This window comes from Equus caballus, chromosome 6 (assembly GCF_041296265.1).
Source record: "Equus caballus isolate H_3958 breed thoroughbred chromosome 6, TB-T2T, whole genome shotgun sequence".
NCBI lineage: Eukaryota > Metazoa > Chordata > Mammalia > Perissodactyla > Equidae > Equus > Equus caballus.
The window spans coordinates 46,517,225-46,542,781 of NC_091689.1; the positions used below are offsets into that span (position 1 = coordinate 46,517,225).

Here is a 25,557-nt window from a genome sequence, read left to right on the forward strand (position 1 = left end):
TTACCCTGAATTCTCCTCCAACTGAGTCATCAGGGTCAGCATTCCCACGGGAGACTGGAATTCAGTTTGATCTCTCACCTTCCCATTCAAGGGTCACAGATTCAGTCTCCCCCAAAGGAAAGGTATTTTTTAAAGCATCATATAGTGCAGAGAGTCTGTCTCTCCATTGGGCTTTGATTTTGTAATTTCGTGGATTCTTAAACCAGGTCAGGGACCTCCCTTGGACACTAGGAAATCATGTCAGAGCTGGCCTGCATGCTGTTCAGGACTCTGTTCTTACAGTCAAAGATGGAGACAGTCAAGTGGAAAGCAGGACCTGAGCTCCAACTACTCACTCCCTCGGCCAGGCATTTGTGTTCATCGAAGGGCGGGCAGCTCATGATCCTCTTCTCCCAGATGTACTCTCCTCTCTCACTGACCTTGCAGAAGTGACTATCACAGCCATCCTGGAGCATCTCATCACGCTGAAAAGAAATAGGGGAAGTAGGTAGAGACAGTGTTTGGGTTACAAAGCCGCTTCAAACTGTGACCTTGACTCCTGGGAGTCGTTGAAACAATTTGGAGGACTATGGGACAAGAATGAGACAGTATGAAGTCTCCATACCCAGAACCCAGAATAGAGGTGGAGTCCCAGTTTTACGACTTATTTACTGTGAATAGGGCTGCATAAATGTAAAGAGTCCCCAAACTCTCCTGAAAGCTTAAAAGCTTAAAGAATTAAGATAGAAAGAGGGTAAACTGGTTAATCAATAACTGAACTAGAGGTGAACTAGGGTATCACCGCCCAGCCCTACCAGCTAATTCTGGCTTTCATAGGTCAGACTTTGTTTCGCCCTGATTGCCTGTCCAGTCTCATAGACAATCGAGGCTGGGGAAAACCTTAAAGATCAACCAACTCCAAATCATGGGGCCATACACCACCAACTACACTCTTGTCAAGAAAAGTGACAAAGTAACTAAATCAAAGAGAAAATTCTGTACCTTCTATAGATTATCCATCTTCTTTATAAAATCAGAAATAGATGGGAAAAGAAGCCAATATTGACCCAACCTTAGTCCCTCTCTCTTGATGAACAGATCCCAAAATAGGAAACCAGATGGTGATATGAGGGAACTCCTAAGTTCAACTTGCTCCCACCTTCAGTGTCATGGTCTGTCCTCCTCTTAGCTGAATGGTGCAAGCTGTAGGCAGACATCTCCCACAGCATTCACCTTGAATCTTCTCTTCCTCGTATCCCTGTATCCAGGAGAAAAAGCAGCCTTAGTTAACCTCCCCAAACATCCCAATTGTAAATAGGCTTTTTTTCCAGCTTCTTATCTCTCCTATTCAGCAGTTTCACCTAGAGTTCAGAAAGTCAACATCCAACTCTTAACCAACCTTTGTCAGTTCTAAATCCCCTAGAGAGCATTCCTTGTCCCTACATATGCATGTCTTACTCAAGTTCTAGCAGCCAGACCTATTAAATTAGACCTCTCTCCTGAGCTCCAGGTTTATAAATTGTTTACTTGACAATTGTGTATCTTATTGTCATCTCAAGACAGATACAGAATGCAACTTGATTTTCGTCCCAAATCTCATCCTTCTCCTGTCTTACCTATCTTGGTAAATGGTTTCATTACTCAGTTGCTCAAACCAGAAATCTGGGAGTCATCCTTGACTTCTCTTTTTCTCATCCTGCCACTCATCACCAAATCTCGCCAAAAATGCATTCAAATTCATCCACTGCTTGTCATGACCAGTGTCATCTGTCATCACCTAGTCCCAGCAATCATCGTCTACCACTGGACTCTGGTAATAGTCTTAATTTGTCTTCCTACCTCCATTCTTGTCCCTGTACTGTAGGTCTCCACACAGCTGCTAGAATGACCTTCTTAAAATATAAATCTAGTCATGTCACTGTCCTGCTTAAAAACCATCAGTGGAGTTCAGCTTCTAGCAATGTCAGAGTAGCTTATATTGGACTGACCCTCTGCAGATAACAATTATAAATTCCTGAAAAAATATTTAAAACAATTGTTTAAAGGTATCAGATGGCAAAAATCAGAGATAAACAATACGTTATTTGATTCTTGAAAGAGGAAAGCATAATGGACAAGAATTATGCTTAAATGGCTTTTCCAGTGAGAGCAATCTGTACAGCACTGGACAGCTGGAACTTGACCAGGAAATTATAGTTGTATTTGCCTGAGGAGTCAGAGGACAGAGCTTGAAACTGCTGAAATAGCTGGAAACTAAAGGGAGAAACCTCAGAAAAGAGGAAGTCAGGAAGGGAAAGCCCCCAAATCTGCATATAAATTCCCTTCAAATCCTTGGTTGGTCCCTGTATTATATATGCTCAGAAGAGCCTACGAGGAACCCAAGGACAAAATAGTTGGACAGCTGAAAGAGCTGGGCAGAAATTTCAGCTGCCACACACCACGGGGGAGCCAGAGTTTGGAGTGTGAATCCCACCAAGCAGAAGAGGCTAGATAAACACCTCAGGTTTCCATTGAAATTTCAGAAGGATCAAGCCTTTGGAGTAAAGACTATGTCTTAGGACTAAAATATTCACCCCTGGACTAAGAGAAATATTGAAATAGACCCTCCCTAAGGTAGTTTAAAATCTAGCCTTCTTTAGTTCAAGATGAACCAGCACTAATCTAATCACCTGCTAGAAGCAAACTTAATGTTCATCAGAGGAAACAGCAGAACTGAGACTCTTCAACACATCTTCCACCAGTGTCTAATACACAGTAAAAATCTTCATTCAAAGGAATGGAAAATTTTGATCTTCAGTCAAGAGAAAAATCACTCAATAGAAATAGACACACAAATAACCCTGATATTGCAATTAGCAGGCAGGAATTTTTAAATAATTATGATAAATATGTTACAGAGTTTAGAGGAAAAGATAGATATAATGGGAAAAGAGATGGGGAAGTTCAGGAGCAACTTGGAAACTTAAAAAAAAAAAATCAAATGGAAATTCTGGAACTAGAAACATGGTACCCTAAATCAAAAACTCAATGGATTAGATTAACTACAGAGAAAAAAGGATTGGTGATTTTAAGACTGATCGATAGAAACTGTCCAAACTGAAGCACAGGGAGGAAAAAAGATTGGAAAAAATATTCAGAGCCCCAGTGACCAAAAGAACAGTATCAAGTGGTCTGATATACATGTAATTAGAGTTGCAGAAAGAAAGACAGGAGAGAGAAAATGGGGCAGAAAAAAAATTAAAGAAATAGCTGAAATTTTTCCCAATTTGATCAGAAAATCAACTCTCAGGCCCAGGAAGTTCCACGAATTCAAAGTAGGAAAAGTGTAAAGAAAACTAAAACTTATGAAAACCAAAGATAAACTGTTAAAAGCATCAAATTGGAGGGAGTGTGAGGGGTGGATACAAACAACAATAAAAATGGCAGCTAACTTGTCATCAGAAACAATGCAAGCCAGAAGACAATGGAATAACATATTTAAGGTGGTAAAAAAAAAAAAAAAAAAAAAAACCCTTCCACCTAAAATTCTATATTCAGTAAATAAAGGCAAAATAAAGATATTTCCGGCTAAATGAAATCTGAGAAATATAATGCCATTTGACCCACACTAAAAGAAGTGCTAAAAGAAGTTCTTTAAGTTGGAGAGAAATGATATAACGTGGAAATTCAGATATACAGGAAGGAAGAGCACTGGAAATTATAAATATGTAGATAAATATGAAATACCATTTTTAGTTCTTTTCTTAAATTCTATGAAAGAAAATTTACTGGTCAAAGAAAAAATAATAGCAATGGCTTGTGAATTTATCTCATGTAGAAGTAAACCGTGTGACAACAAAAGCACAAAGTATAGGAGAAAGAGCACATTATGCGTGCAGTGGGATATTATTCAATCAAGGTAGACTACGATAAGTCCAGCATGCCTATCATAATCTCTAGAATAACTATCATTATCTCTAGATCAAAATATTGTCTATTTTCACTCGTGATTTCTTCTTTGACTCATGGATTATTTAAAAGTACTTTATTTAATTTCCAAATTTGGGGAGGGAAGTGTTTCTAAATACCTTATTGTTACTAATTTCAATCTAATTTAATTGTGGTCGTAGAATACACTCTATATGATTTCAAAGTCTTGACATTTATTGACTTTTTTTATGGCTCAGATTTGGGTCAAGATAGGTGAAAATTCCATGTGTACTTGAGAAGAATGTGTGTCTGCAGCTTTGGAGTGTAGTAGTATATTATTCTCAATTAGGTCAAGTTGGTTGGTATAATTTTTCAAATCTTCTCTGACCTTTCTCTCTACTTATTTTATCAATTACTGAGAGAAAAACATTAAAATTACCAAATAAATATATGGATAAGCCTATCTCTCCCTCTAGTTCTGTCGATTTTTGCTTCATGTACTAGAAACTCTGCTATTGGGTGCATACACATTTAGGATTCTCACGAAGGACCTACACTTTTATCATTATGAAACAACCTTCTGTATTTTTAGTAAGAGTCCTCATCTTAAAGTCTATTCTGTTTCGTATTAATATACCTATCTCGGCTTTCTTATTTTTAGTATTTGCCTGGTATATCTTTTTCCATCCTTTTATTTTCAACCTGTCTGTCTCTTCAAATTGAAAGAGCGTCTCTTGTAAACAGCAAACTAGTTGGCAATTTCCATTTTTAATTGGGATTTTGTTATGCACATTTATATTTAATGTAATTATCAATATGGTTAGGTTTAAACCTATCATTTTGCTGTTCATTTTATTTGTTGTCTTCTCTGCTATTTGTTCTATTGTTAATTCTTTTCTGTATTCTTTTGGTTTAATCAAGTTTGTTTTGGTTTTTTGTTGTTGTTGTTTTTTGCTGAGGAAGTTTTGCCCTGAGCTAACATCCACTGCCAATCTTCCTCTTTTTTGTATGTGAGCCACCGCCATAGTACGGCCACTGACAGACAAGTGGTATAGGTCCGTGCCCAGGAACTGAACGCAGGTCACTGAAACAGCATGCCAGCCAAACTTAACCACTAGGCCACTGGGGCTGACGTTTTAATCAAATTTTTGTTTTTCTAGTATTTTATCTCCTCTATTGGCCTTTTAGCTGTATTTCTTTATGTTACTATTTTAGTGGTTACACGGGTTTATACATTTATTAAACCTCATCAAACTATATATTTAATATCCATGCATTTTATTGCAGGTAAACTATACCTCATTTAAAAAAACAAATTTTACAAAAATTTAAAAAATAAGACCTTCTATGGCTTCCCATGCATTTAAAATAAAATCCAATCTCCTTAGTATGTCCTATAAGGCCCGACATGGCTCTTTCCTAATTTTCTGACCTTATCTTATACCGTTATCCCCTTGCTCTCGACCATCCACCCCCGTGCATCTTCTAGGACCATAAACATGTCAACCTCCTCACCTGAGAGCCTTTGCATGAGCTGTTACCTCTGCCTCGAATGCTCTTCCCCATGCTCTCTACAAACAGCTCTTTCTTGTCCTTTAGTAATCATTTTAAATATCATTCCTCAGAGAGGTCTTCCAAGACACAACACACACACACAACACTCTCTCTCTCTCCATAACACTTAACACAACTTGAATTTTTCATTTGTCTGTTTATGTGTTTTGTTCTCCCCGAGAGGCAGATAAATTCCAACTCCATCTATGCTGCTCATCACCCTATCCCCAGCACCTGGCGCGTACCAGCCAGTCCTCCGTTCACAGAGGAGAGGGTGCAGCTAGGAACCCCTTGACAGTGGCTTAAAGTGAGAGTCCTTCATTTACATCCACATTGGAAAAACAGCAGCTTCCAGACAGCAGGATTCCACTGTCTTGCAAAAATGCCCCCAAATCTGGGAGCTGACATAGGGTAATCAACTTTTTATTTTGCAAAGTAACAGTATTTTAAACAAAGTTAATAAAATAAAAAACCAAAAAGCTATCAGCTGTCTCATCATTGCAGTAAAATTACAGCTCTTTTAACTCTCCCCAACACTCCAAAAACAAGAGGAAGACAAGAATCTCAAAAATTTTTTAAAGAATAAATTTAGTTATGTGGGAAACCTACTATGCTGTCATTCTTTTTCTAATTTTGCCACATTTAATAATAACCACTTAGAGACTCCTTCACTGGGGTCTTGAGAGTTCTATGACTCTCCCAGGTCAGCTGGGAGCCCCGGGCAGAAGACTTGGTCCTCTCCACATGGCTCCCTTGTTCACTGCGTCACATGGGCTGAACGCCCCCCACCAGCAGGCAAGGTTCGGAGGCAGTAAGCTTGCTTAGAGACGAATTTGAACAATTTGCTACTCCTAAGTCAACCTTCTGAACTTGTCTTCAGGGTGCACGCAGTAAAGAAAGCAAGTGAGTACAGAGCTCAGACAAAAACTGGGCCCAGGCCACACATGCCCCTGGGAAAGATACCACTGGCAGTGTTTCACCCGTGAGCTTTAACTGTGTTTTCAAAAATGCACAATTCCCGGAAAGTATAGGACCGAGGTAAACGGCAGAGGAAGAAAAGAGTGAATACGAGTGGCCACAGCCAGAAGGAAATCAAATAGGGCTGAAATCAGGCAAGATTTCACGGGAGCTTGGATTTGGGGATTTTTTAGTGAGTGTCAGGAGAAGAGACCAGGAAATACCCTCCCTCCACTCAGCAGGCCCAGGAGAGAAAAATGCACGAAACCTTTACAGGAAAAATGAGGGGGTGGGGGACAAATGGAGGAGGGGGTTGCAAAGGAAGGGACAGGGGCGGTAGAGGCAAAATCCACCCTCCAGAGAGGCAGAGAGCAAGAATAGGAAAAGAGAGAGGGGGTCGTGGGAGGAGAAAGAAGAGGAAGAAGAGGAAGAGGGGAGGAGGGTAATAGGAGAGGGCAATGACTTGGGAGGTGTGGTGCGGAGTTGGGAAGGAGGGACGACGGGAGAACGAGAGGGAGCAGGCAGAACCCACTCACAGGAGCAAACAAAGAACACAGACCCTCTGGCATGTCCGCTGCCCTGGAAGGTGACAGTGCAGCTGCACCAGGTGACAGGCTTTGCTGGAGCCCTGCTGGGCTTCCCGGCCACTGCTGACAGCAGTTTGTATTCCATGTCGCCGTACATACACACGGAGAAGGGCAGAGCCGAATGGGCTTTGGCTGGAACAGCCAGTCAAGAGCAACCACTTCCTCCACCTGCCAGCCAAGTTCCCAGCCAGCCAGGGTTCACTTGTTTAGGTCTGAGCAGACAATTTGTCCTGCTCCCCCGACCGGTTATGCCCTGAATATTCTGCCTCGCACAGGTCTCATGGCCCCCTTTCATAAATTGCTTCGGCTGCTCAGGGCCCTTCGGTCTTCTCTCCCCTGCTGCTCTCCTTTTTTCTACCTCTTGCTTCTTTCTGCCAGTCTGTGCCCCATTCCCCTTCCTGGAAGGTCTTCTACTCTACATTCAACCCACTGCTCAAGGTCAGCTGGTGTCATGCCCTCCGTGATGCTTTCTCAATGTTCCATGTCAGGGTGACCGCTCTTCCTCCTGCTTTCCTTGAGAGTTCATGTGTCATCCTGACCACCCACCAGCACAAACCACTTTCTGCTGGTCTCCTCTTAGGTATAAGCATCGTCTCCCCTGGCAGCAAATGAAGGACTCACATCTCCAGTGATGCTAACACTCCAGTCTGATGTAGGCAGCTCAAGCAGACCTACCTAAGCTGAATTCACTGAAGCTCCCACCTGCAGGAGCCCTCACTGAGGCCCTTCACGGCAGAGGAGCATGTCAAGACCAGTTAAGGATGCTGAGCTAGAATGGGGGCAATTGAGGCAGTTTTCAGCAAAAGTTGAGAGATACATAGAAGGAGGGCTAATCTAGAGGTTCTCAAGAAGAAGGAGTGGGTACACTGCCCTGGGGAGATATGAGAATTTTAGAGGAAAGAAGAAAGAGTACACAAACCAAAAGGGGCCATGTATTTTAAAATATTTAGAAACCTACATCTAGATGGATCCTAAAGCTGGATTTCCATGGAACCAGAGCAGGTCACCATGCTGCCTCTGACCACCAGAGGGTGCTGGTAGAGTCTGCAGACCGCCTCCCCCCCCCCTCCCCCCCCCCCCCCCCCCCAAGCTCTGCTGCAGGACAGGTTGGTGTGGACCTCCCTGCGGTGATCCTGGTTCAACCGACCTCCAGGGTAAAAGGGATGCCACAGACTCCAGACAGCATTATTTCATCCCCTATGCGTGCCCAGATGCACTCAAGGGGAGTTGTTACACGCACACACACATGCACCTAAAACCCTAAAACATCAACTGGTATTTAACCAAAAAAAACCAAAAACACGTACTTAGTGGGCTTCTTTCTAATTGAGGCAGGAATGTTCTCTTTGGACCATTCTGTCAGCAAGAGCTGTCCCCTATAGACCCACTCACTCCACACACATTTTATTAAGCCCCTACTTAGTGTGACAGTGTGCCCAGTGCCAGGAAGAACACAAGTGCAGAACACTCCCTTATCTTCAAAGGCACAGAAAGCCCCTGAGCGAGTGTTCCTCGTCCCTGTCCCCACCCCCTCCTTTTGACCCCTCACCCTCGGCCCCCCAAGGACTCTGCCCCAGGCTCCAGCCCAGCCTCCCTGCCACCTCCCAGAGAGGAGGGGAGGAGCCTCCGACGGGGCCATCTGAAAGAGCTCCTGCTACACTCCATGCATCTTGCCCACAAGAGCCTCGTCCAACCAACTCCGTTCCCTAACACAGCAGGAGCCAGGCACAGGCGGCCGCCTGAGGTGTCCCCTCAGCCTTAGGTCCAGCTCTGCGAGTGGGCTAAGAGCCACACTTAAAACAGCGACATGCCAGGTTTTCTCTACCAAACTAGAAAGACTGATTCCGCTTCTCGGAATCCAGCCCCAGAAGGTATTCAGAACAAACATAATCACCGTGACCTGGCAAAAACAGAGTGAAATATTTTAAACCACCTAAATGTCCAATAATAAAAGCACACGTTGAGGCACATCCATTCCAAGGCATATTGGGTAGAACCTTGCCCATAGTAAGTGTCTCATAAATATCTGTTGACTAATAATTTTTTTCCTGAGGAAGATTAGCCCTGGGCTAACATCTGCCTCCAATCCTCTTCTTTTTGCTGAGGAAGATCGGCCCTGAGCTAACATCCGTGCCCATCTTCCTCTATTTTACACGTGGGACGCCTACCACAGCATGGCTTGATGATCGGTGTGTATGTCCACGCCTGGGATCTGAATCTGTGAACCCCGGGCCACCAAAGCAGAGCACACAAACTTAACCACTACACCACCAGGCCAGCCCCTTGACTAATTAATTTTTAATGTTTTCAAAGAATAGTAGTGATGTTTCTTAAAATGTTGTATAAAAAAGAATATGGAACTGTGAATATGGTATCATAAGCCTTGCAAATAATGTTTATTTTAAAAACACCATAAAAAGGGTTTAAAATTTACAAAACTAAATTATAATTATTTCTGATAGACACAATTTGGGTGGGTGACTTTTAGTCTGTTCATTACCATTGTCAAATATTGTCAATAACCAGAAAATCATGAAAGCTTTATTTAAAGACCCCAGCGAGGTCCTATTGCTTGGGTCCCACAAGTACCAGTCCATCCCCTGGGTGCCCGACAGACCCTCTCTTACCACGGGGCACGCCTCACAGGTGATCTTCCTGCACTCCAGCTTGAAACCAGAGATGGCCCCCACCTGGACGGTGCAGCGGCAAGTGGTGCATGGGTCAATCATGAGGCTCCTGCCGGGCTGGAACCAGAGGCACGAGTGTCAGCCCCCCAGCACCCCGACCCCTGACCTTCCCACTTGCCTCAGCCCCAGAAGCTGTCTGCCTTACGAGTGGGGGCCCGGCCACCCATGGCAGCCGTGAGCCACCACCGTGCCACTCCTCCTGTCTGCAGTGGCTGCTGCCTGCCCGCCCTGCCACCTCCAGTGTGGCAATGGGAAGAGTGAGGGCCTTCATTCACGCCAGAGAGGGGGCTGGAGCAGGAGGAGAAGGGGCAGATTGAAATGTGCACCATGACTGCAGAGCGTTTCTCTGTACATAGAAGAAATGCTCACATGCCTGGGGTGGGAGCCGGGAGATGAGTGACAGATAGCAGGGCCCCGCGCTAGAGAGTCAGGAAGACTGTGGGGGCCTGGGCTCCGGGATGCCTGGGAAGCCCAGGCGGCAGGGGAAAGTGCGGCTGCGGTAGGTCTCCCTGGCTCCTCTCATTTCCACTTTGGAACGAGCTGCCCACCCTTCCCACAGCATCCCCATTCCTGCTGCCCCTCCTCCCCCCCGCCCTGGAGAAGAAGGCAGCAGCTCACCCCAATGATGGTGCCGTTGAGCATGCAGGCCTGCACGGGCTCTGGGGGAGAGAGAAGGCGGGGTCGTCAGCGTGCAGAACACATGCCAGCAAAACCCGGCACGCAGCCCCTCCCTCCAAGGCCGTCTCCTCCCCACTGGGCCCCTCTCCTACATCTGCCTGTGCTTCTCCCCACCCACCCCAGCGCGCGGGTCCCACTGCCAGAGCCCACGGCGGCCTCGCGTCCCGCAGGCCTGCTGAGGAAGGGCAGGCTGCCTTTTCCTTCCACAGGATCCCTGTGCGCCTTTAGGGCTTGGCCCTTGTTGAAGTGATTTACACTTAAGGGGTGAGTGGGAGGATGTTTGGGCTCATGAAGGAATGAAATTCTCCTCTAAAAACGTTGAGGCCCAAGATAGAATCATGCAAAGAATCCAGAGCAGGCGGTGGTGCGTGTTTGCTCTTGTCTATTTGTTTGCTGGGGGGGTTGGGGTGGGAATCTGGAATTCCTCCCCCAGCAGAGGGGACACAGCGCTGATCAAGAAGGTGTCTCTAGAATCAGAGAGGCCTGTGGTCAGCCTCAGTTCCACCCTCACTAACTCACGTGAGCAATGGAGGTGCGAACAGAGCCTGCCTCACAGGGCTGTCGTGAGGCCACACGAGACAATGGTATAAAACCATCACCAAGCACCGAGCTGACCTTCAGGAAGTCGCTGCATTTCTCGCATCGTATCTGCTTCCTCACAGAAGCATGAGTAATAGATGGGAAAGAGGCCTGAAGATGGGGCCGGGACGGCATGCCTTACCGCAGTGACAGCTCGGGCAACACTCTGAGGTCCTGCAGCTCAGCTGGAAGCCCGTGGGGCAGGTGGTGACGTCGAGCTCGGGGCAGGAGACGTTCCTCTGCTGCACGAAGACCTCCTCCTTCACTCGGACGCACTCGTTGATGAGGCAGGGGTTCTCAGGGGAGGCCCAGTGAGAGCCCACCTGTGGTTAGAAAACCGGCGTTGGGCAGGGCTGGGACCTGAGGTCCCAAGGGGGATGCGCTGCTCTCTCAGGGAGCCAATGTGGGCCCTGGAGATGAGCCTGGGCTCAATGTCTAAGTCCCTCCCACAGGTAAGGCCCACAGAGGGAGTGAATGGTGCTCATCCCAGGTCCTTCAGTGAGTCTGGGCCAGTCGCCCTGACCAAGACCCTAGCTCAGAGTTATGTGTGCTCCTACAGACGTGGTCCTCAGCCACCCGAGGAAGCACCTGAGGGAAGCCTGGGGGCCTCCCTTCCATCCTCAGCATCAGCTGTGAGCTGAGCTCAGAGACTCTCAGGTCCTCTGACCAGGAAGCAGCAGCATGGGCTGGCATGGGGAGAGGAGGAAGGAAAACTCAACCACTGCCCAGCCTGGGGCCACTTCCCACTCATGTGGGGAGACAGCAGGAGACAGGGGATGCTGGTGTCTGACGCCGACAGCCCCACAATCTGCCCCTCCAGGGCTGCAGGTGGGTGGCCTGACCTCAAGGGTTGGCTCCACAGGCAAAGAGCACTGAGAGTGTCCAGAACATGGTTCAGAAAAGTCACTATGGAGGTTGTGCCTGGAGAACGTGTCCCAGTGAGCGCTGCCTGTGTGGGCCAGCTTCCCGATGCATAACTAGGTGCATGCTGCCCGCCCACTTCAGGACCTGCCCTACTGCTCTCAGCTCCTGCTCACATTCTTCTCTTTCTAGATGAGGAGCAGAAAATGCCAGACACCTGCAGCCACTCTCTGCACCCCCACTTCTGACTCACCCTGACCAAACCTTCTGACTGCAGGCCTGACCCCAACCTCCAGACCTCTCCCCGTTCTGATTATTTACCTGCTGAGCCTCGGCCACCCTACGGGCCCCTGATGTGGTCCCAGCAGCAGGGCCAGAGCCATTGCTGGGGCCCAAGTCTTGTAGGTAAGATGCAGACTTGGACTGGGGGAGAGAAACTCAGGCCCTCTTATGTTTTGTAAACGCTGAGGTGAGTCAGGGCTGTATGAGCCCTGGATGGAGATGAGAGATGGGGGGGGGGGGGGTGGGCGGGGTGGGGCAGGGTGGCTGGAGTACTGAGCATCAAAGGGACCAGGTATCAGCTCCTCCCAGGATGGAGCCGCCCCTCTGATCTGAGCTGGACCCTGGTCCAGGGGAGCAGGGGCAAAAGCTGCCTTATTTCAGGATGGATGAGGAGCAGAAAAACTAAAAGGGTGGGAAGGATGTAGGACACAAGAATCCACAGGTAACCTGGAATAGAAGGGGAGGTGGGACCCCTGTGGAAAAACTCAGCGAGTCACTCTGTTATCACTGAGGAGGAGAAAGGCTATGAGCCTGGGTAGGAGATGGACAGGTTCAGGGCAAGACAGCCAACACTTTGCCTTCCCTTCTAAACACAGTGCACTGTGTTCTTACTGGAAGGATCCGGAAGGGGAGGCCCATGGGGCACCTCAGACTCTTCCAGCACCAGCCTCCCCAGGCTTCCAGGGCTCAGCGCTACCCACTCCTCCTTATGGATCAGAGTAAAAGAACTGTTACTATCCTGGCATCTGGACTGAAATTCCCAAGGAGGGAATCCTTGTGTTTCAGAAAAAATCTTGATAAGCATCCAAAGCGAGAGCCTGAGGGCCACCAAGGAGACAGTTAAACTGCTGTGCTTTAGGAGAGGGAACGTGGCTGGCATGGGGGTCCAGGCGGGCGAAGACAAGAGTGGGGAAATGCGAGGCTAGCAACTCGGCGAGATGCTACAGCCCAAGCTGCAGAAATACCTCGGGGACTCTGGGGACAGAAACACAGCTTGCTTCTCTGAGTTATAAGTTTCTCCAATGGAAACCAGTGACAAGCTGAGAGGAGCCTGCCTGGGTTAATGTGCACAGAACAGTACTCGCAGCCCATGGGCTCTGGAGGGGTGGCGGGCCCACAGCACAGGCAGCATGGTGAGGCCAGCTCTACACCAACCCGAGAGGCAGCAGGACCTCAGATTCACAGGTAAACAGGAGAACATAAATCCCCCAGGAGTGCACAGAACTTCTAGGCAGGGAACTGGGCTTCTCCCCAAATTCACAAAACGGGAAGTCTGAGGCAGTCTTAACTAGTTCCTCAGCGGCAAGGTACTCCCAGCTGACACCTGGATAACACCAGCAGCCGGATTAAAGTCCCTGCGGGGAAAGCACAGGGCAGGGAATGAGCTTCTACTGCACAGATGAGAGGAGGCCAATGCTGGACCGCAGAATGGACTCCCAGGCTGGTAATCACTGCCCTCCTTCCTACCCCACCTGGGGTCCAGACTTACATTCTGCCAGTAAGACTGAGAGTCCCCCCGCGGTGAGCCAGTCACCACCTCACAGGCAGACGGCAGGCACCTTCCACAGCACTCGCCTTCGTGGAGCACATAAGTGAAGCCCTGCACAAACACAAAGAACAGAGAGTGAGGAAAGAGAGGCCAGCGGCAAAGGCACGGGTGTTCTGATCTACCCGACGTGTATACTGAGCCCTGGGGTCTTGCAGAGATGCATCTTCATCTTGGTCATCCACCAGCCTCAAGATCATGCTGAGAAGTGGCCAGGAAGCATCAACCATCGAGTGACTAAGCTAGTCTTACACCTGCTGAAGAGGCACAACCCTGCCCTCTGAAAGCTCCCACTGTGAGACCAACATCCAGTCCATAGGAGCATTAAAGACAGCCCAGAGGTCCCCCAGCAGCAGCCAAGCCAGCTGGCCTGATCCTCAGCACGGCCAAATCAAGGGCATCTCATCGACTGGGGAGAACATTCAGGATGCCTGGGCTCTAGTCTCTGCTCTAACAGACTTAACTACCTATACAAGATGAGCACCTTGATCCCAAGGCCTCTCACCAATGTGCAGAGTTGGGCCTCTCCAGGTAGTTACTTGACACCTACCTAGGAGTTTATGGGGCACAGTGAGATGAGAGAGCACCACAGACCAACCTCCCCAAGAAAGCCTGCCAGGAAGACCAGCGTCCTGCAAGTCTGCCAGCCCATCTTGCCGCCTGGAGGTCCTCCAATCTGGCCAAAGCATTAGGAACTTGGATTGCACCCCTCCACTGAAAACTCTGAAGCAACATATATGAATAGGCAAACATGGTTGTCCCGGGAGCCCAGGGGAGAAATTCCAGGACTGTGCTTCATCTTGGAGCTCTGTCCCTCAGAGAGAAGGAGTAACTGTAGCTGTTCAGGATGAGCGTGGATGCCAACCCTGCTCTGTGCCCCAAGCACGGCCACGAGCCCGGCCAAGTCCGAGGTGCACACGACACTCGCTGTCAGCCTAGCTGGTGCCTCTCTCTGGGGGAAGACAAACGCTCCGGAGACTTGGCTCAGCTTCACACCATCCCCATGAGACCTGCTTACAACCCGACTCGCGTCACAGAGGTGCCCAGTGAGCTGTCCCCAGTCTTTCATCAGCTGAGATTCTAATCCTTTATTGTGCATCTGTGACGTACTAGGTGGTTTGGAGGAGCCAACAAGTTAAGATGATACACTCTAGACATCCTCCACTCTAAGGCAGAATATACAAGGTGCCATAAAAGAAACAAAGTCTCAAGGGAGCACAGAAGAGAGTCACCAACACCTTTCGGGATCTAGGGTCACTCTCGTGTGCCTCTCTGAGAGTGCTCAGGGATCTGGATTTGCGCATCGTTCATGTTTTCTGCTGTCCCCCACCATGGACAAACACACTGTCGAAGTTATGATTGCCTTGTTCCCAAAACCCCACCAACGTCTTGTGCTCAGGAACTCCTAGCCATGCCACCAAATCCCCCAGCTGCCATCTCTCTAAGAGTCCCTCCACACGTCCAGCATCCCCATCTTCTTGCTGCACAGCCAGGTTCATTCTATATTTTCATCTCTCTTTCTTTTCCCACACTCCTCCAAATCCTCTAGTTTATATCTGTTCAAAATATACATCTCAGACCATTCTCCTAACTCTCTTCTCCATCCTGTTTTCACCGGTTTTCCAATTAGGAGTGGAACTAAGTGGGTCTAATATCCACCCAATCTGAAAACAGATGCCACCAAAAAATAAATTCCTAGTTTATTTAGCAGCACAACCCTTTAAGCACCATTGCCATGGCTGAAATGGCGGTGGAAGGCACAGAGCGCTGGGTCCCTTGGGTCTCTCCTGGATCAAACTGGTCCTTGCAATGCTGGTGTTACCAGTTGTGCTAGCCTAACAGAATGGGCCGTGGGCCAGGAGTCAGGACATTCCCATGTCCCCTGGCTTCAAGTGAGCCATAGAGCGATGGTCAACTTCCTTCCTGCGCTCATCCTCTGCTCTCTACCTGACAGGTGTGAGGAACAGCCCTGCCTCATCTTCCTTCTGGAGGAGTAGCATGAGGATGAAGAAAATGTAAAGCACTACATGCAGTCCCTCAGAACACAGTTCCTAAAGGCACGATTTGATGTGATTCTGGGGTCTAAGGGTTGGCGATCACGTGATCATAAGCCTTCAAAGATAAACTCCTCTAAGGTGTATACAAAGGAGCAAGAATTCCTCTTGCTGTCAACGTGGAAGCAAGGCCATGGGCATGTGGGCACGCCTATAGCATTCTCTGGGAAACCGGCAATGCTCTTGCTGCTTTACATTATCTTTCTGACATGAAGAACAGAGAACTATGGAGGTGGCGGGGGAAAGCGCACCTCTGCAGACTGGCTTCAGAAGGCAGGAATCAGAGGGTGATGATGACAATGTTGTTCCTTGTTTTTTTTTTTTTTTGGTCACAACCTAGACAACAAATGAATTCCGATAAGTGAGCCCAAATGTCCCTGGAGTCTGACCAGAGCTGACACTACTCTCTTTGAAGAATGAACTTTGAGGCCACCTCAATTCACTGAAGCTCCTACCTCAACTTAACACACAGCACAGACCAGAGCCCAGCCTCCCCCATCCCCTCAGCTTTAACTAAATCACGAGGCGTCCTCCTCCTCCCTAGAAAGTGTGAACCTTCAGTCTCTAAGAGAAGCCACTCAAGTTCTTAAAGCAATCATACAGTCAAGAGTCTGGACATGGTGCCTCCCCCACTCATTCACCTGACCTCTCTACCCGTCTTCTTTTTGAAACTGCCTCCAGCACCACAGCCTCTAGACAGCTGGGTTTATACCACATGACCTGCACCTTCTCCAACAGCTGACTGGGCCAGAGTGGGGACTGGACAGAGGACCCAATCCATAGGCTGGGCTGAGCTCATCAATTTTCTTCTTGAGAAGTTAATCTATGGCACACAGAGATTGAATAAGTCAAATGGACAGGGATGACCCCTGGATCTGAAAAGCCATGTTGAGTTGAAGCCAGATTCAATAAAGCCATGTGCAAATGAAATTTGTGAGAAAGCAAATCTTCCTTCCCAAGGAAGCTGGCCTGCCGTGAGGAGCTGGAGCAGACGGGCAAAGAGAAGCAGAGACAGGGGGCTCATGCGACAAGTGGAGAGAAATGTATGACACAGTGCCTACCCACATATCCTGCACTTCAGTTCTGAGAGATTTCCCCCGTCTCTTCCATAAATCCCCTGTTTATTTTAGCTAACTTGAGTGCATTCTGTTCTTCACGATCAAAACTCCCTACTGAAACACAAAATACACTGGGTGTGACTTCCAAACAATAAAATGACCTCTGCAGTGCACTCTCTTTACTTGATAGCAAGTTATTTCCATGCCTCCCATGGCCTGTGGGAGGAGATGGAGACCAACAGGTTTCCAAAACTTAGTGTTCCCAAAGGGCACACCTGGATACCACAGCATCATCCTCTCCCACAGGTGCCCATCAGCTCCAATCCTCCTCCACGCCAGCGAAGCAGGTAGAGAGTAGATGAAGTGAACGCACTCTCCCATTTCTGGATTCACATTCAGGACCTCCCTGCCATCATCAGACCACACACTTCCAAAACAGCATCAGGAGCGTTATCTTCACTGCTGTTAACATTTACAAAAGCAACCACGAGATGCATGGACTTGCCTGCCCTGACCACTCTTTTGTTATCATTATCTCCTGATAATATTGCAGTAATGATAACACTAGCATTAAGCCAGCAAGCAGAATTTGACCCACAATTCTCCCTGAACGCCATTGCTCCCCTTTTCTAGGGTCTGATCAGTCTTAAATGTGCAAGAATAGAGTGCCCCAGAACACAAAAGAGCTTTAGGGGCAGACCACCACAAGAAGAATTAAAAACTGAATTGGGATAACAGTGATCATGTTTTCTGTACCTCAAATTATAAACATGGTCTGAAAAATCATCAATCATCAACCTATGTGGAAACACTGAAGTACATTGAAACTGGGACAATCTCAGAAAATTTGGAACATGTATCTGTTCTAGGAATAGACTAAGGTCATGTCTAAAGTGGGAGGAGATACGAAAGAAATCAAGTCTTCTTTTCTAGGCATTTGATCCACATCTCTGCTCAAACCAACTCCACAGCCTTCTGGACTCAAGCCCATACAACAGACATGACCATTAGCTAAGGACCAAATCACAGAAAGGTGACAGAGCAATCCTTTTTTTTTACCCAGCCCCATTCCTCTCCCTTCCCCCTACCTTTAGCCTTGAACCAGAGTTTACCAGAGGGGCTGTGTTGCCCCTTCCTGGAATCCCCTCCCCTACTTCCTTACCCTGATTGCCCCATGTAGTGCCCAGCCCCTCTGCCCTCCTTACCGACCGGCAGCTGTCTTCACAGGGCTTCTGAGAGCACTGGGCCACACGTAGGCCCATCACAGCGTCCTCCATGTCAGTGCAGGTGCACACGTCACAGCCCTCCTCCCAGAACTGGCCCACAGGGTAGATGGTGCCTCGGTGGACACACACCTGTAGACACAAGGTTTCTGTGAGTGAATTCATTCAGTTCCTTTAAACAGGAGGTTAGTGAGCATCTGCTATATGTCGGAAGCTGCTCTAGGTGCTAAGGATACCGCAATAAACAAAACCAACATGGTCTCTGCCCACACAGAGGGATGCTGATGAAGTAGATTTTTCCCTCTTCCCTTCCCTGCCCACCGACCCTAGAAAGCCCATCCCCGGTCTACCCTGAGAGTGGCCCCTTTTGAGTCCTTTGTGGCCCACAGGCTCAGACATAACATACTGGCTGCCTGGATCTGGTTCCATCGCTGCCTTAACTGCATTTAATTCCTTCTATGTCACACAGAAAGCTGTACCCTAGTTCTTAGACCTAGTAATGTCCTTGGACTTGGAACCCATTATGTATAGCCCTCTGTCCTATTAGGAGTGGGGTGAAGATGAGGGGAGATTGGGCAGGGGCTCTGAATAACTGCCAATAACTGCTCCCTTGAGAGCCACAGGGAACATATCCAGTGAAGACTCTGAGGCACAGAGTACAGACACGTTTGAGAGACAAGGGATCCCATTTGGAAGCAGTATAGGCTGTGGAAGGGCGGTGGGAATGAGATAACAAAGCATGGCTGGGATCAGAATCTGCAGAGCCCAGAATGCATGCCATATACTGTGATCAGACTTTAGTTTTTAGTAGTGAGGGACTCAGGAAGCTGTTTGATCTGGAGCCTTAAAGCCAGTTTTAAAATTATCCCAAGTCTGCCCTCCCCAGCTACAAACAGGTCTCTACCCTCATTCACATAATAGCACTACAAATACTCTTAAACCATCATCTTATACCTTCCCAGTCCTCCAGCTTCTGTATAACAAACTCATTGAATGAGACCCCTTGTTCTTCTATTAAGAGGCTTGCTAGAAAACGTTACCACCCAGAATCTCACTTCTAGGAAGCTATCACAAAAGATACAGTGGCAAAAATACAAAATGACAGATGTATAAGGCAATTCGTTACAGCATTATTAATAATAGCAAAAACTTGAAGCAACTCAAATGTCCATCAATAGAGGACATGCTGAATGAACTAAGGTGCATCTATGCAATGGAATAGTACACAGCTGTGAAAAGGAATAAGGCAGATCTCTACATACCAATATAGAATGATATCTAACATACACTGTTAGGCAAAAAAAGAAAAATTCAAAACAGAATTTGTAATATGCTACTCTTTCTGTCAGAAATGGGAAGAAATATATATAATTTGCTTATATTCTCAAATAGAAAAAAAATAAAAGGATATGCCAAAAACTCAAGAAAATTTTAAATTACCGAGGAGAGGGAAGGAACAAGGTAGAGGAAACAGCGATAGAAGTCAGACTTCTGGGAATGCATCTTGTTTTATAATTTCAGTTTCAGAATCATTTGTGTTACATAAGAAAAATATTAAATCAAAAAGGAAATAAAAAGCATTCCATTCTAAAAATGTAAAACAAATTGAAATATCTGATTAACTGGATATCAAGTCAGTGGCACAGGGAAAATAATTACTTCAAATGATTTTAAAACTCCTTATTTCTACCATATATCCCTAATGGGTTATATTTTTAGGACAAGGAGAACTGCAAAGAAATCTTAAACCTCTCTCAATGGTCTTAAATCATTAGTAGTAATAGAAGCATTGTTATTTTTGAGACTATTACAGGTATATTGTAAGATAAAGCAAATAAGTACTTATGTTAGGAAACCAAAGTTTTCACCTGAGAAGAGAAGTGATACTAGTATAAATCAAAGAAGTGAAGACAACCCTGTAATCAAATTTGAATCAGAATATCACCATGAACATATGATATGTGTTTCCAAGCCCTGTTCACCAAAAAGGTGTAGAGGCAATGACAACCCACGAGCAGTAAACATCATTAATGCCAAGACTGCAGTGTCTAAATACTACTTTCATACAAAGGTACCAGGACTCTGGTGAAATGGCTGGTGCAAGGATGGGGGCAGGAAATGTCCAAGAGGAGCCTGGAACACCCTGTTGTTTCAGAAAGCGAGAAAGCAATCAAAGGCTAATGAGGCCATGCCAAAGGGCTCCAGAACCAACTTGAAGGGGCTCCCACTGATTCCGGATAGGAGAATTTGAGTATTAAATAAATGAGGACCACAAGTATCAAGACACATCAAATATATCAGCATCCGTGAGTTCATAATGACACTCAAAACCTCTTTGGTCACCATTGAAAGTTGCTAGGGCATCAGTTCATTACTCTGAAAATTGGTAAAGGAAAAGAATCAAGCGTTCATCCTCCTTTCCTAAAGTAATTCTATTTCAGGGTAACCAAAGGTGGTTGGGGGAAGTTCTTTCTCACAGAAGAAGCCCAACTAGTAAATGCATAAGAATGATAGAGTAGAGAAAAGTTGCCATTTTGCAACTCCTAATGATGTAATGAATCTTAGAAAGCAAAACATCCATGAGTATTAAAACTATAATTAAAATGTTCATGGGGGACCCTGCATAAGGGAGAAATGGTCTGATACCACCTGAACCCAGTAATGAGTCCTACCTTTAAGAGTGGGACAACGGAACATGACGTGCCTCATGGTACAAAGCAATCGGAAGCAACCAGTATCCTTTGTGCTGTATTCTAGTCTCTCCAAAATTGAACTTGAATGTAAGTAATTTCCTGGGTCTAACCTCTAGTTTACTGGAAATACAGGGGAAGGGGAACCCATTAAGCAATACCCTGAGGAAGCTATCAGGCAAATCCAGAATGCATGACCTTCTATAGAACAAATGACCCAGACTCTCCAAGAAATCAAAGGCATAAAAAATGGGGGTGGGGCTGCTACAGATCAGAAAGACATAAGAAACATTAATAGAAGAAGGGCAAGTAGGGGAGGCAAAAGGAGAAAGAACAGAGACATAAGAAGCAGCAACCCCTGCCTCCTAGACCTGCTCCTGCCTCTCCAGAACCTGGGGGCTTAGAAACTTGGAGCTGGAAGAAACTCTAGAGGGGACCAGAGGTCTAGAGCATTCCAGGCAAATGAATGTGTTCCAGCTCTGACAAGCTCTGGGCAAGATAACTCTGGCTCGTCCTTGGCATTCATTCCAGGGCTCACCCTCAATAATCCAGTAGCTGCGACTATGCTCAGGTCTTCCGGCTGCAATTCTGGCTCCAGATAGCTCATTCTGGTGGATCTCCACAATATAAGACTGCTATTTGCATTTGATATCTGTACCATCCATTGACACTTTATTGTATTCAGTTGATAGATTATCATCTTGTCATCTCACCAGAGCTGAGCAGCCCCTACCTTGTCTGGGAGGCAGGTGGTGGTGGTGCATCCGCAGTCGTTGGTGACAGTGGAGGCCAGGTACCCCAGCGGGCAGCTCACCGTGGAGTTGACACAGCTGCAGGCGCACTCATACTCGTCACAGCACTGAGTCTTCCGAAGGGTCGGGGTCCGGTGGGGGGGGCAGGCTGGTGGGGACTGCCTTGTGCACTCCTCCTTCCTGCAGGCTGAGGGGCAGCACGAGGTGATGCCCTAGTCCTGCCACACTGAGCACTGCACTCAGCCAGGGTTTGTAAGCACTCAGCTAGGATGTAAGGTCCCAGGAACGCTAGACCCCGAATATTACACCAGAAATGCACGTGAGCCCAGCCCGGGGGCTGTGGGATATTCAATCATACAGAAAAAGCAGTTAGTCTGCAGAAAAATAACAACATTTATCAAAAAGAGCTATGTGAAGCTAGGAAATCTAATGGAGGAGAAGTGAAGGCTGCTTTGCCCCCACTCTATCACCTTCCCGTGCACATCTGGAAGGAACAGGGCCCTTCTACCTACTGATGCTCAGAGACAGCAGATGTAGAATCTCTAAGACCCAGAGAGGCCTGGGCACACCACGGTCTGGAAAGTGTTTTTACATGCTGACAGCTTCGGTGATCCTATCCCACCTCAGTACCTAGGACAATACCCTACAGTTTTAGGCCCTCTAACACTGTTGAGGGAAAGAATGACAGCAATCCTGTCAAATCCACGATGTCGTTTTATAAAGGCCAAGTCCCATCTCTGTGTCCTTCACCTGTCCCCACCTTCCTTCAAATCCAGCCTGGTCTCCTCTTACCCTCGAGGTCTTAAATCTAGGAACTCAAGAACACCACCGGACTTAAAGTGGGTAGGTCCCAATTGCTAAATACAGAATTCATTTTCTTGACATGTCTTACTTTAGTCCAACCCTGTGCTTAAATTATAGTATTTAGAAATTAAAATATAAGCATACAAAGGGAAAATTATCTATAAATTTGGGAATAAGACTCAACGATGAGGATAAGCCAAAGTCACACTTCTTCTCCTCAATGGCATATGGGAGCATGGGAATAAACCAAGATTGGGTCTGGAGCCTTCATCTCAGACGCAACTGCCTCTTGCAACAATCCAAGAGGGAGGGCCTGCAGCTGCGCCCACACGGGCACACCTTCAGCAGCACGCAGCGGGGAGGGTTCCCAGAGAATTCAATCCAGGCAGGATTCTAACCCCCCCTTCCAGATGTACTCCAAACCTGGACTCAGGTAACTAGAATAGGATGCTTTCCCCAGGCCAGAGAGAGCGGCCACACCACCCCCTCCCCATCCACGGAGGCTTTACCGCAGGCGAAGTTGGGTCTGCACTCGCCGGGATTGGTCAGCGTTGGCTGGAGGCCACCTTCACAGTGAGGCACCAGGGGTGGGTCACAGTTCACCAGGTCACACACTGAGGGCCAGGAAAGAGAGACATCCACTCAGACTTCAGCAAGGTTATTCCTGTATTACCTGTAAGTGCGAACCCACATTCCTGTTCACGCAGACTTCTACTGCTCTAGGTAGACGCTGGTGATGAGATAGAGGCAGAGAGAGATGTGGTGGAGGGAAAGGTAGAGAAAGAAAAGAAGAAGAGAGGAGAGAAGAGAAAGAGGTAAATAGATGACACATAGATGGATGGATAGATAGATAGATAGATAGATAGAGATAGACTGATCCAACTCATCTGAGTAAGCTCATATTAATGACTCTTGTCATCTGCTACGACTTCCAGATCTCAGCCAAGTCACTTGAACCCCTCTCTGCCTCAGTTTCATCTTCTGTGAGGTGGGAACTCTACCTGATAGGGCAGTCTAAGGCTGTCATGAAGGCAAAGTGCCCGGCCCACTGCAGAAGCTTAATACTGTTTATAAAATGAGGGACTTGAATGAAATGACCCCTCCAGTTCTCTCTACTGTTAACATTTTAAGACCTATTCTACACAAATTGTTCTCAAGTCAGATGCCCCCCTGCCCGCCTCCAGGACTTCTATTCATCCCCATAAACTTCATCAGCATAAAGGAATTTCTCGGATGAGTGAATTCCTGGACCGCCCCTTGATCCATCTGCTCTCCCCCGAAGAGCTGCATCACTGCGAAGTTCACAAGCCTGTGCTTTCCGTCTCCATCTGCACAATTAATAAACGCAGTGGACAGGGATGGAGCACCGGCATTTCCCGTCATGTTAACCATAATTCCATCAGCCCTGGATTCATCTAATTATACCATTATTCCACCCATTACTCACTACGTAGTTTGCAGTCTATGATGAAACCTTCTGACAAATAATTCGCTGAAACCAGGGTGCCCTGTGCATGGCATTCTCCACATCTAGTGTCCTCAGACTCTTACTGGCATAGCTTTTCCTTCAGTAAGTCCCTGTGCACCCTCCCTACCAGTGATTACCCTATGCTTTTTTTAATGCTTTCAAACTTTACATTTAATAATTCACTGCAGGATTTTTCTAGGAAGCAAATCCTATTTTCTAGAGATTACTCTTTCCATTTTTGGGCAATCCAGTCAGCCTGTACCCACTCCTTTCGTACTCCCGGTGCCTGAGGCCCTATGCCCCCTTCAGCACCCACCCCTCGCCCCCGGCCACCTGGGCAGGGACCCGAGGAGGTGGGACACATACCGCACTCGTACTCCGGACAGCACTGGCCTGCGTTCTGGCGGAGGCGGGTCACTTCACATGGGCCGCATGTGGGAGCTGGAGGAGGAGAAGGCCATGGAAGTCAGGGAAGAGAGGATCATAACGGTGCAGCCTGGAGACTCTCGTCTCCTGGACCAGCACGGGCCCCGCACAGGAGGCCCACGAGGAGTCAGGCCACGGGACTCTGACAAATGGGTCTCCTCAGTGCATCCTGTGGACTCCTCAAATGTGCCCTCAGGAGACTCTGAGTCTGAGGGCCAAAGCAGGGCCAGGAGGGTGGTTAACCTCTGAGATGTCCACCCCCGGGGCAGCAAGGGGACCGGAGCCCAGCACAGTAAAGGAGGGAGGGGCTGACAGGGGAATGCAGCTGGCTGGAGGAAACCCACGTTCAGACAGTCCACGGGTCTGAAGGCAGCGGTTGCAGGGCCTGCGGGGGGCCCTTTGCCCCCAGGAGCGCAGGCAGCGGGCTCACCTCTGGCCGTGGGGCAGGGCTGCAGCGTGCAGTTGACCCTCCGCCCGCTGAGGCACATGCAGATCTGGCAGGGCTGGTGGGCCGGGACCCAGGTTTCCAGGAACTGAAGGAGAACGAGGTTCAGGGAGGGCCCAGGACGCTCAATACACAAAGCGCCGGAGTTCTCGTGGGTCAGTTCCCCCCACCTGGGGAGACTAGGTCTCCCTCTAGACTCAAGCACCAAGTTAAATGCAAAGTTACAGTTAAATTCAAGTTAAACTGCTCCTTTCGTCAAAGGAGAAGGCTGAGGCGTCTGCTCAGGGTCCCACTGTTGCAGCGGCAAAGCCAGGGTTTGGACCGGGAATCCATCTTTGTAAGACTGTGCTCTGCCGCCTCCCAGTAATAACGAGCATTAAGCATGTTCAGGATGTTTGTCTAAGGGCTTTACATTAATTCACTTTACATTCCTTATAATAACCCTATCAGGTAGGTACTGTTATTATCTACACTTATGAATGAAGCAGAAGGTCCACAGAGAAGGACCTTGACCAGGTGGTGCATCCAGGACTTCAGCCTGGCGTTCTGGCCCCAGACACCATGAGCCCTCCATACTTCAACTGCCTCTTGTCAGTAGTCACAGTGCCTGCCACAGCGGGTCACACTGTGGGGGTGACAGGCCCTGAACACAGTCCCAGCCCTGAAATGGCTGACAGCCAAGTCGAGGAAATAAGACTCACTCATGAAAAGTTGAATGAGATAAATAAGTTGTGATGCATCCACATCCTGGAATACCACTCAGCCACAAAATAAACCATCGAAACACACAGTGACATGGATGGGTCTCAAACGCATTATGCTGAGTGGAAGAAGCCAGGCAAAAAGGGAGCACATACTGCATGATTCTGCTTACGTAACATTCCAGAAAAGGTAAACGAAGCTATAGTGACAGAAAGCAGACCAGTGGCTGCCTGGGGATGGGAGATGGGGCTGGGGGATGCCTTAAAAGGGGGCATGAGGGGGATGGCCCCGTGGCTGAGCGGTTAAGTCTGCATGC

The 25,557-nt window shown here is 47.7% G+C and overlaps 1 protein-coding gene across 3 annotated transcripts in view; it reads right to left on the reverse strand.

Moving 5' to 3' along the window:
- VWF (von Willebrand factor) overlaps positions 1–25,557 on the reverse strand; it is a 184,322-nt gene that overhangs the window by 3,100 nt on the left and 155,665 nt on the right. For all 3 annotated transcript variants that reach the window (XM_070269189.1, XM_023642195.2, NM_001242566.1), the window contains 11 exon segments: positions 24,525–24,627; positions 24,035–24,109; positions 22,710–22,814; positions 21,378–21,583; positions 17,937–18,086; positions 13,563–13,673; positions 11,073–11,253; positions 10,292–10,332; positions 9,614–9,730; positions 1,139–1,237; positions 336–464 (listed from right to left, as the gene is read on the reverse strand). In XM_070269189.1, the coding sequence (XP_070125290.1) occupies positions 336–464; positions 1,139–1,237; positions 9,614–9,730; positions 10,292–10,332; positions 11,073–11,253; positions 13,563–13,673; positions 17,937–18,086; positions 21,378–21,583; positions 22,710–22,814; positions 24,035–24,109; positions 24,525–24,627 (1,317 nt within the window).